This window comes from Lissotriton vulgaris, unplaced genomic scaffold (genome assembly GCF_964263255.1).
Source record: "Lissotriton vulgaris unplaced genomic scaffold, aLisVul1.2 SCAFFOLD_1770, whole genome shotgun sequence".
Lineage (NCBI taxonomy): Eukaryota > Metazoa > Chordata > Amphibia > Caudata > Salamandridae > Lissotriton > Lissotriton vulgaris.
In genome coordinates this window covers 9,788-20,924 of record NW_028241569.1, presented here as the reverse complement: position 1 = coordinate 20,924, position 11,137 = coordinate 9,788, and the positions used below count along the sequence as shown (strand labels likewise).

The 11,137-nt window shown below is 44.9% G+C and overlaps 1 protein-coding gene across 1 annotated transcript; it reads left to right on the top strand.

The window, feature by feature from the left end:
- Positions 1-481: 481 nt before the first annotated feature.
- On the top strand, positions 482-9,444 carry LOC147670614 (uncharacterized). Its single transcript, XM_086948126.1, has 3 exons — positions 482-536; positions 5,217-5,312; positions 9,233-9,444. The coding sequence occupies exons 1-3, from the start codon at positions 482-484 to the stop codon at positions 9,442-9,444; spliced, it is 363 nt and encodes a 120-aa protein (XP_086804252.1).
- Positions 9,445-11,137: the final 1,693 nt, after the last annotated feature.

Genomic DNA, 11,137 nt, shown 5'->3' with positions numbered 1-11,137 from the left:
GGGAGCCCTCCTAATAATAATCATCATCAGCAGCTCTGATGTTAGTTTGCAAAGTCCTATTGGCCAAAAAACTTCAGGCCCTGCTGAGGGCCGGGGGGGGGGGGGAGGGAATTTTCCGTACACACTTTCTACTTTAGTTTCTTTAATCGGTTAAAATGATGTAAAATGCCCTCTGTACCCTTAAAGTCTTTTCAGGGCTGTCTTTTCGTCGACGTTAAAGCTGCAATTATCACGTGTTAGGGCCCGGGCCGATAAAGAGCAAAAATCAACTTTACGCATGCGCATTGCCACTGTATGGCTGGTTACTGTCTTCAACATCTTGCGCCTGCGCAGTTCCTGAACATATTTTACCTTTGCGCATGCCCAGTTGCTGATAGCACTAATGTCTTTTAGTGGCGCATGACACGTTGCTGCCGAAGTCTGCTGCTCGCGCATGCGCAATGCCTGCCCCCGGGGGGAGGAGACGTCAGCGGGGCCACGCATGCGCAATCTGACCTCCGTCGTCGCTTCTGTGGCTGCGAAGGAACAGAAAGCGGGTAATCACTGTTCAAATATTTTTAGATTTGTGCAGTTTCATTTGTGAATAATGTTTCATATTTGCAAATATTAAAAAACATTCTATACTTTTTTCCAAGTTATATATAATGTTTCATTTTATTCCATATTTGCAAATATTAAAAACATTCAATACTTTCCAAGTTAAATATAGCAATTCAGACCGCGGTTTTATTTGTGAATAATGTTTCATTTAATTCCATATTTGAAAATATAAAAAAAAATTCTATACTTTTTTCCAAGTTAAATATAATGTTTCATTTAGTTTCATATTTGCAAATATTAAAAAACATTCTATACTTTTTTCCAAGTGAAATATAGCATCACAGACCCCCGCACCCCTGTGCCAAGTGAGGCCTATGCCTTCACCTGTCATGGTGGGTTCTGTGTCCAGGGGAGACAGGGATAGTTTTGCAACCCTGACTGTCATCAGTTGTTCATTTATTCGTATGGGGGTACTTTATTTCTCCTAATACATGGTGCCCAGTCTCAGTGCGACACATAACTGGTGTGTGTTCTTGTCCACCAGACCCCAGCACAGTTTAAAATATATATATCTCACCCCAAGGGTGTTTGTTCATGTTTTAGATTTTGAAATTCATCTAATATTGTGTCTAAGGAGTGATATTCTTGTCCCTTAAGCTGTCATATCTTGTCTCATCCATCTTTTAGAATGCTAAATTAATGTCCCTCTCAATACATACGATTTTGCAATTCACAGAGGAGAATCTGGCCACATATATGACTGAAGGTGAAACCTTTGATGCACTCTAATGCACTGATACCTGTTCGTGTACCAGGCTGCGCTGTTTACACACCGACTGCTTTTTGCGATTTCTGATGTAACCTATGTACTAATAAATCATGTTGTAGTTGTTCTTTCACAACTAGTCCCAGAATGGCCTGCCTAAAGACTATTAACGAGGCAGGTCACAATGTGAGACCCCTTGTATTTCCCTGCGACTGCAGGGGACAGCTAACCCCTGTCGCTGCATTTACATTCCCCCCCCAAAAGAGAAACATTTGTGACGCTATCCGTGACAGACAGTGAACTGCTCGGGTCCCTTATACACCCTTGGGTGACTCCAGCCTAAAAGGAAGATCAGGGTATACATACAAACTGAAAAACCCTCTCTGCCCTGCAGCAGGCCACTGGTCTCTCTGCAAGCAAAAGCGCCAGCACAGTATATTGCATAAAGGAAGCGGGGATCCTCCACACCCATCCCAGAGGCGCAACCAATGGATTGGGGGATTGTAAGGCCAGACATGAGGGGGAGGGCAGTAAAGACCGTTGGCCAGTACGGTTGCTCATTATGATCTGACCAAGACATGTGTAAGAAGCCAGCCTCTGGCTAGCCACGTCTCTCACAGTTCAGTCCTCTTCAAGGCCCCTTCGTCGCAGTGCCCTGGGGTGTAATAAGCCCACCATAGAAATTGGACAAGGGTAATGTGCAGTTTACTACTTTAGAAGAGCATTCCTGTTGGCAACAAAATACCCAGGTTTTGTCAGGTATCTCCACACTAGCTCCTCCTCCCATCCTAATCTGATAGGGTCTCTCATCAGGGGCGCATCGTCGGGTGCCATATACTATAGTTTGGTTATCAGTTGTTTAGTGAAAGTGGCCACCAAAAGCCCTTCTAGCGCGGCACAAGATTTAGGCTCCTGCGGGAAAATTTGCGGTAAGTGTCCCAAATGCACTCCGCAAGCGGTGATGCAGGGAAATATCGAGAGGGTCGTGTGTTTTCAGAGAATTTGTCAAGTGTTAGGAATGGCGGTGGATCTGGATGCTGTTTGAGTGAATCATCGCACCGTCCCAGAAGGAAGTCTGGCTCAAGGAACAACAATCTGTTAGTGAGAGGGAAGAGCAGAGATTTGCCCCAGTTCATGGTGATCCCAGACATGCCTCCAAACCATATGTGTTTCTGCAGGATCTTCTGGAGACAGCCCTTGGGGTCTCTAATGTATAGTGTCATGTCATCAGCATATATTGAAATTAGAGTGTGTTGAATAGTGCAGCATGATGCGTATTCATGGTAGTATTGTCTGACCCTGGCTCTCAGGGGCTCCAGAGCAAGCGCCAACAATGTCGGGAATAGAGGGCATCCTTGCCTGGTGCCCCTGGTGATGCCTACGGATGGGGATAGGTTGCAGAGCAGTGGGCTGTGTATATGAGAGCGTTATCCAGTCTAAGAATAATACATGTGGCGCTAGTATTTCTCCAAATGTTCTCGTAGTGGAATTCCCCTTCGTCCCTTGACGAGTCTTGCTTACCTGCTGTTTACAAGACGAGGCTGGTATTTATGTGCTAAATAACTCGACTGCAAACGTATTCACTTCCAGCATTCCCACATTTGGCAGAGGAGGAAACCAAGGCCCCTGAGGTCCATCCCCCTTCCCAGGATCACAAAATTTGGTGAATGTGGGAGTTGGGATTTGCGTTGCAGTTGTTGGATTATTGAACTCGGAAAGGCGCAGTGATGGCCCTCAGGGTATCCTGTTCTGTTACACCACTACCGTAAGCTACTCCAGATAAAACCACTGAACTGCAAAACAAGGCTCCACAATGGGTTAATTAATCGTCCAAACAAGAAATCCACTTTTCAGGTAAAAATGTAAAGCTGCATGAAGCATGATCTGTCTTCCACACACTTTTAAACATGAACGTGAAGAACAGCAGTGCCATGTTTGCAACAACATGGAGTCATGTGACATCCCCTCACAAACCACAACTGACTCTTCCCTCATAGGTCATACTACAAACACATTCTTCGACACCCAGACTTGATTCATATGTTGGCATATGCCTTCCTTGATCCAAGGTGTGGGGGTAACACAAGACAAGGCAATGACCACCCTAGTTTGACAATATTGACCCCTGGGTTTCTGGCCTGCAGGTAAGGAAAAATGTTGTTAACATGGAGAATGGTTGTTCCAAGATGTGGGGGTTCCTCTTGTAGGAAAGTAAGATCTGCTTTGATGGTCACCCCCACTTTTTGCAGGTGTCATTATAGTTTTCTCACTAGTCTTCACCAGCGGCATCTTCACTGAAGTCCCCCATTGTGGTCTATGGCGGTTTTTGACATCACTACGCACCTTTGCACCCAGCTTGCCTGCTGTATGTATCCTGGTTCCCGGGATATTCACTGGTGGGGTGACTCTCAAACCTTCCATCTTTCGCTGGGTTTCTTCAGGGTCCTTCGGGAAGGGTCCATCTTCTTTAAAACTGCAACAACGACTTACCCATTGACTTGTATTGAGCATGCAGACTTGTCCCCTCTCTGCACACGGCCTCTGTGGGGTTCCTGGTTACTTAGCAAACACAAGGAGATGATGGATGGAGCGCTGAAACCTTTCAGACACTCACCCCCAGTCACAGATTTGGGTTGAATCCATCATCGTTCTTTAGCTCACTTTGCCACCCCAGTTCAGACCCAGCTATAAACAAATCAGTCTTGACCCTGTGCCTCATGGGAACAGTCCAGCGCGAAGTGCCAAGCCAGGTCTTCCCTGAACCGGAAACAAACATCCTGGGACCGGTTTCGGGATAACACCCCTCATTAGCCAGGCTAGCTTGAATCCAGTGGAAAAGTGAGCAAGGGCACTTACCCTAGGTGGTTCCTTGGGTCCCCGGCTCTTCTACATCTTCTGGGTGCAGCTTTGACTTAGGTTGTGGTTCGCATTCAACTTTATTAGTATATGGTTTGTTCTCCTCCTGGTGACCACTGTGTATTTGTGCTACTTACATGTTCTTTTACTGAAGTATGTATTGTGTGTATTGTGATTCTATATTTCCGGGTAGGAGGTATTGCAATGTGTTAGTGAGTGTTTATAATAAATACACATTTTTATAACTAGAGTGTGTGGTTCTTTTTCACTTAACCTACACTTTATGATTAGTACTGGTAAAACAAGCTGCTTTACACTCCTTATGGACTAAGCCTGGAGGCTGTTCTCCACAGCTACCACTTAGAGAGCTTTCTAAGGTTGATTAAGACCACTAAAATCACCATAAGGGTTGTCTAGATTAGTGCAGGGTGTTACACTTACATAACCAAGCACCAATCCATATCTTACACCTCTGAAGAATGAGTTGTTTCCCAGCAATAGAAAAATGCACCAGTTTCTACATTTTACATCCAAATTCCAAGCCCTATTCACCATTCTCCTTATATATATGGGGAATTAGCGGTCCAGCGGGTTTCCACATCCACTCATAATCTCATTTTGACTGGTAACTCATTTTACTATTCGACCTAGGATTTCCTAAACCATCGATAAAGAGGCTCCTAACGTATGTACATTATATCCTTATCGTCTGCATTAGTCATTTGTGCATGTCCTTTAGCAGTAAAGATAAATTTGTTATTTTGCTGCGGAGTGAATCTTGTCGGTGGATGATACTCTGGGCACTTACGAATGGATCTTAATGAAGCAGGTTTTTGCGATCGTGCCACATAATGGGTCCAAATGAATTCTGTTTCCTCACAATTCTTACAGGCCGGGCACAGGGGAAAAACATGTACACTGGATCGCACAATTTTGGTTTAGAATCCAGGTCTCTGGGTTTGGCACTTTAACTCTTAGCTCCATGTTCAAACATTTGTTCTTTTTATCATCGCACAAGGATCTGTTCAGCCCCTGCTTCTCTTCCAAATTTCAGGTCCTGTGATTGTGTCAGTGAAAGAAGAAGAAAAGGAAGCGGTGCGCCTCTTGAATGACAAGGGTTCAAGGAGTAGAAACAGCAGTAACCAAGCAAGTAAGTGGCAATTTACACATATGTTATCATCAACCTAATGATAAGGCACAGATAATTCTCCCCACACATACATGTGCTTCCTTGAACACACAGAGACATGCATGCACATGAACTATCTGCACATCAAAAGACATTCTCTTCATGATGCACACACAGAGGACGAGGGATGGGTCAAACATTTTGGAAAAATTGTTTTACATGGGAATGAGTCTAAGACTGAGAATTTTAATATGCAGTAGACAAATAACTTGTTGTTAAAGTTGGTGTTGGGAAGTAGTGCAAGCTTTGGATCAGACATGTCTGTTGAAGGCCCCTGGACTGAATATGCCTCGTTATCCCTCAGTCTTTTCCCCCGCAGGGAATTACAACGCGGTCGTTACAACGACCGCGGTGTAATTCCGCATGCCATTACCCTGCAAGTCGTAACAACGACTTGCGGAGGAGGGGGTGCTGGATGTTGTAATAGTCTAATTTACTATTCCAATTCCAGTCTTTGCAGACACTAGGGAAGGTGTTGGATTTTAAATCCAATACCTTCTCCCCCCCGCAAGTCGTTGTTCTGACTTGCGAAGTAATGGCATGCGGAATTATAATGTGGTCACTGTTACAACTGCGTTATAATTCCCTGCAGGGTAAAAGTTTTGTGGTAAACGTTGTTTCCCCCTTGGGCCCGATGGGATCCCAACGGATATCTTCCTTGAGACTAAAGATGTGTGGGACCAATACTGTATTCAATGTGGTAGCGAAATTAGGACTGCTTGGATCGTGGAATTACTATCATTGTCGCAATATACGAAAAGGGTGATAGATCGGGCGCAAAAAATTATAGGCCCATATCCCTAATTGATGGTGAACCAAAACTGATGGTTAGAGTATTGCTAAATAGGTTAGAGGAATGGCAAAGAGTAAAAAAGGTCCTTTCAGAGGCCTAGTACAGCTTTAGGAAGGGCAAGAGAACAATTGATCAGTGTTTAAACCTCTCCATGATCATCTCTAAATATACGATTTTTAAAAAAAAGGGTCGGCTCTGCATGGCCTTCATGGACTTGGCAGCTGCGTTTGACTTTATGGTTCCCAGCAAACTATGGGCGCTCATGGAGAGCATGGCAGTTGACCCTGCCATTATTACCCTCATAAGTCAGCTAAATCTTGGTGCAACTGTGTGTGTCATTTATGGCAGAGAAGGGGAGTGCACAAAACCCTTAATGTTAAAAGAGGTGTGAGGCAGGGGTGCGTCCTTGCTCCCTTTTTATTCTCTCTATACTAATAAGTTGGACGGGTTACTGAGAGAAAGGGTTCCGGACGCCCTTTAGGTCGAGACATCCCCTCCCCCGATGCGCCTCTATGCAGCCGATGCAGTGCTTCTGGCCAGAACGCCTTGGCACTGCAGAAGCTCATAGAGGAGTATACCAGATTTATGGCCACCGAAGATAAGCGCGTATACGAATACACACCTTATGTGATTACTGCAGGCAGTACGTCCGAAAGAGCCTTTATATTTGATATAGATGTAAATGTAAATCCGGTATTTGTAAAGCGCACATCTACCCGTAGACATCCCGGAGCTGGGGGCCGTAGGGAAGATTAAGCGAGCTATTGCCCAGAGTCACATGGTGCTGGGCAGACCCCTGCGGCAGGTGCCGGCGATCGAACCGTGAACCCCAGCATCCGGCGTCAGTCGCCCTGGCCGCTGCGCGACACCTCTTCTCTAGGAGGGTGGAAGTGGTAGACACATGCTCGTATTTGAGGTCCTCTTTGATAAGAAATCAGCATGGGAAAATATGGTTTTATACAGTGGCCCTTCTGCAGAATAGTATTGCAGCCATTTGTGAATTTTCAAACCAACTGGGTGCTAAAACAAATCCTGAGATCCTGAATATCTGCTTGGCCAAAGAAAAAGCTGTCGCTACGTATGGGGCATCCGTCTGAGGTATGATGAATGTGGAACCACTGCAGCAGGTATATCTAACAAATAGAAGATTTCATTCAATGCATTCTGTAAAAGATTGTTACTACTTCCTCGCACCTGCACTAATTACATCGCTCACACTGAACTAGGGCTATTGTACCTCGAGGATCCCATTCAACGGGCCCCATTAATATTATGGCTCTCGGTATGGAAAAGAGAGCTTTCCTTTGGATCAAGCCGCGCTTAGAGATTGTTTAACAATGGACTAAGCCCATAAGGTACCATGGTTGAGCTATGCGGAAACCTCCTTTTCAGCATTAGGTCTCCAAAGACTGTTTGACTCCCCGTCGTTGTGTGCTCTCTTTTTGAAGTGCAACTTAAAAAAGATTTTTCTAAAAAAAGCTGTAGAGAATAGACGGGAGAAAAATAAAGATTAAAGTACGGTAGCTATGTACCCCTCACTACCCTCCACGAATACGGGAACCCAGGCTTATCTGATTTTTGAGCAGAAATCCCATCATAGATATATATTGACAAGATTTCGCTTAAATTATATTCCACTTATGTTTTTCTTTCCGTCAAATATATATTTCATGAAGGAGTTACCAGCCTGCCAATGTGACGGGAAGGTGGCACAAACCAACTCACATCTTTTATTTTTTTGCTCCTTATTGGCCCACAAAGACATGACATTTTTGTGCCTCTTTTACAGAAGTATAATTTTAGGCTTTTATTAAAGAACTAGAAGATCCACATGTATGTTAGACTCTTGCATCCTTTTTGTGGGCGGTATTGAGACGTAGACCCTTGTCTCAAGATATGTGGGGCCAGGCACTAGGATGAAGAAATGAGAAGGTTTTGTAGTGTAATGTTCAGAGATGTATGGGGGGTGATAGGGGAACATAGCCACCTTTGCATAATCATGTTAGCATCCATGCCATTTGATGAATATGATGTAAGTTGACTAATGAAATCTTTATAATTGTTTTAAAAATAATATTAAATGATTTTTTGTAATTTATTTGTCTGATATTCTGCGTTGTATGAAATTTATGCATGGAAATTAATGGAAAATAAAGGATTGATTGACATTCTCTTCACTTGGGCTCAGAGCAGTAATATGGGAGATGTCATTGGGACTCTGTCCTTCCACTTCACCCACTTGTGATCTTGTATTTATAGATGTTCTTAAACCAAAACCATTTGCAGGTCATTGGGTGTCACTAGGCTTGGCCCGTAAACATTCCTATACATACATTCATGGAGTTTGAAGAAACATTAGGGGCACGTGAGCACATAAAACACTGTGAAGTGTGAGGTGCTTGTGACACTGCCAGATGCCATCATGACTGTTCCTTCGTTCGATTAGGCTATCGCGAGTAGCACCCTGCCTTGGCATGAAATTAAGAGGCCGAAAAAGACGTCCATGGCTGGGCCGGGCTGGGATTCCAGTCTTGAGGGTTGACTGCGTAAAAATTTGAGTGAGCAGTGGTGGTGCTCTACGTGAGAAAACACAGCAGGTTTTAAATATATTTTATGATTATACATTGTCCATTAAACAAGAAAGAGAAATGGGTAAGTTTCATTGGAGCACTGGAAAGGTTGTTTGACAGAAGAACATGCTTGGTACCTTTGGTCAGCCTGCAAGGCAATGTTCATATTCTGCAAACCTGCATACAGTGTCCGAATTGGCCCTTTGACCGGTCACATGCGACTGGGCACGGTATGGATTTTATCCATGCATTTCATTCCCAGGTACAGCTGAATATCATCAGCGTACGGTGGAAACAGAATCCCAGGTGTGTAACTGCTCACCTTAAAGGCTCATGGTAATAGTTGACCAGCAGTGGGTTGGGGTTGAGCCTTGTGTCACTCTGAAGGGTGAAAGTTTAATATTAGAGTCCCCAGTATACACGTTTCGCCCTCTTGCTTTCTTGACCAATTTGTAATGCCGCCTTCAGATGCTGTCATGTGGTTTTATCTCTTCTAAGGCTTGTCTTATTTTTTATAGTAATGGTGGACACAGGACCTGCTGTTTCATCAAACATCAAGGAGGAGGACGAGGACTGCCCCATCAACCACGATTATGAAGACTGTGAGACCAAGAGTAGCCCCACTGTTATTCCAGGTGAGAAAACAAGGCCCATTGAAAAAGACGAACAAGCATCCTCCCTTGATCCCAACGCTAACGGAGAGTCCACCCCGCTACTCCTTAGTATCTGAGAGCTGTTGGAAGTTGTACATGTCCCCTCGTCCCTTTACTATCTGGAAGATGTTGACAAAGACATAAGAAGCCTGATTACTTTCTTTTTACCAAACATAGACTTCAGCATTATACAGCTCCCTCCCCCCTGTTTATTTTCCCCAGCACACAGTGAGGGTCTCCAAAAAGACCTTGCCCCTCCTCTTTCCTGGTAATGTTCTTATGATGCCCTTTAAGTGCACTGCTGAGTAACTGCCTTGTAGGCCTCCTTTTATGTGCACAGATTTAATAATATATATTTCTTACAGTTATGGCTGACATCAACGGGCAGATGTATAACTGTTTTTTGCGGTCACAAACGGGAAGTCGACCTGTTTGCGACTGCAAAATTGGTTTTCCCCATGCACAAACCATATTTTGCGACTCTCTAAACCATTAGTGACTCACACAATATGCGACTCGGTATTAGGAAGGGGCGTGCCAAGGGCGCTCCTTCTTAATAGCGAGTCTAACACCAATGTATGATTGATCTGCGATTGCATTTGCGGTCGCAAAAAATCGCAGTTTACCACCTACGCCAAGTTGGTGGTAAACCACTCGCAAACAGGAAGGGATCCCCTTTGTGAATGGATGCAAAGATATTTTTTTAAGAGCAAGGCAGTGGTCCCGAGACCACTGCCTACCCGTAAAAAATGAAACTGAAAAGTTTCATTTTTCTATTTTAAATGCATCCCGTTTTCCTTTAAGGAGGGCGAGAAGGACGGGGGATGGGAAGGGACAGCAGAAATAAACAACAGACCTCAAGTGGATAATGTATCCAAGTCTGAGGAGGACCCTGAATGAAGATTGAGTTGTTTAGAGAATAAGGCCTCCCAGTCCGGGGCCAGTGCACATCCTTCTTATGCAGAGCCACTGCCTCAGCCCCCCCATCTGGTGAACAGCGCCAACCACTGAGCTGAGGTCAGGAAAAATGGGAGACTTCCATCGCGATGGGACAACTTTCTTCGGAAATATAAGAGCTAAATCCAGGAACCGGGTAGAGCCTTACGATTCCGTGGTGTGGGGTATATGCACAAGGTGCCCACCTCCCAGGTGAAAAGATTTGGGATGCCAGTGAGGTGCTTTAGTTGCGTAAGGACAACGGGCCACTTTGTCTGCAAGCGTGTGCAGTCCCACAAGATGTGTTTCACATCCGCTGCTTGGGTTCTACACTTAGGGTACTAGTCGGAGGCACCAGGAAATATCTGTATGATTTGCTTAGGGGAAAGATATGCGCGCTGCAGGATGTAAAACTGGATACGTTATAGGCAGGCATAACGAGACACTCTCCTTGGGTTTGCCAGTGCTCTCTCCCATTCCGAAGTGATCTGCCAATCTCCTCCTCCCAAACCCCCGTCCGTGGCCGAAGTGAAATCTGCATGTGCGCAAGGGTGGCCATAGTAATCCAGGTAATAAGCCTACAGCTCTTGCCCATAGTGGTGAGTGTTTGCAGGAGTTCGAGCCCACGCTCCCCACATGTCCTCTGGCACCTCCAGAAAGAAGAAAACAGGCCATCAGTAAGGGCATATTGTTCCCAAAGAGCCTCGCATGGCGTGAAAATCTCCCATACAAGAGATACCAGCTCCCCAAAACTCCGGAGGCAGCCACCTGGCATAGGAAACCCAAGCAACGTGATGGCCAGGGCATATGATGAAACCTGCTCAGGAAGGCAAA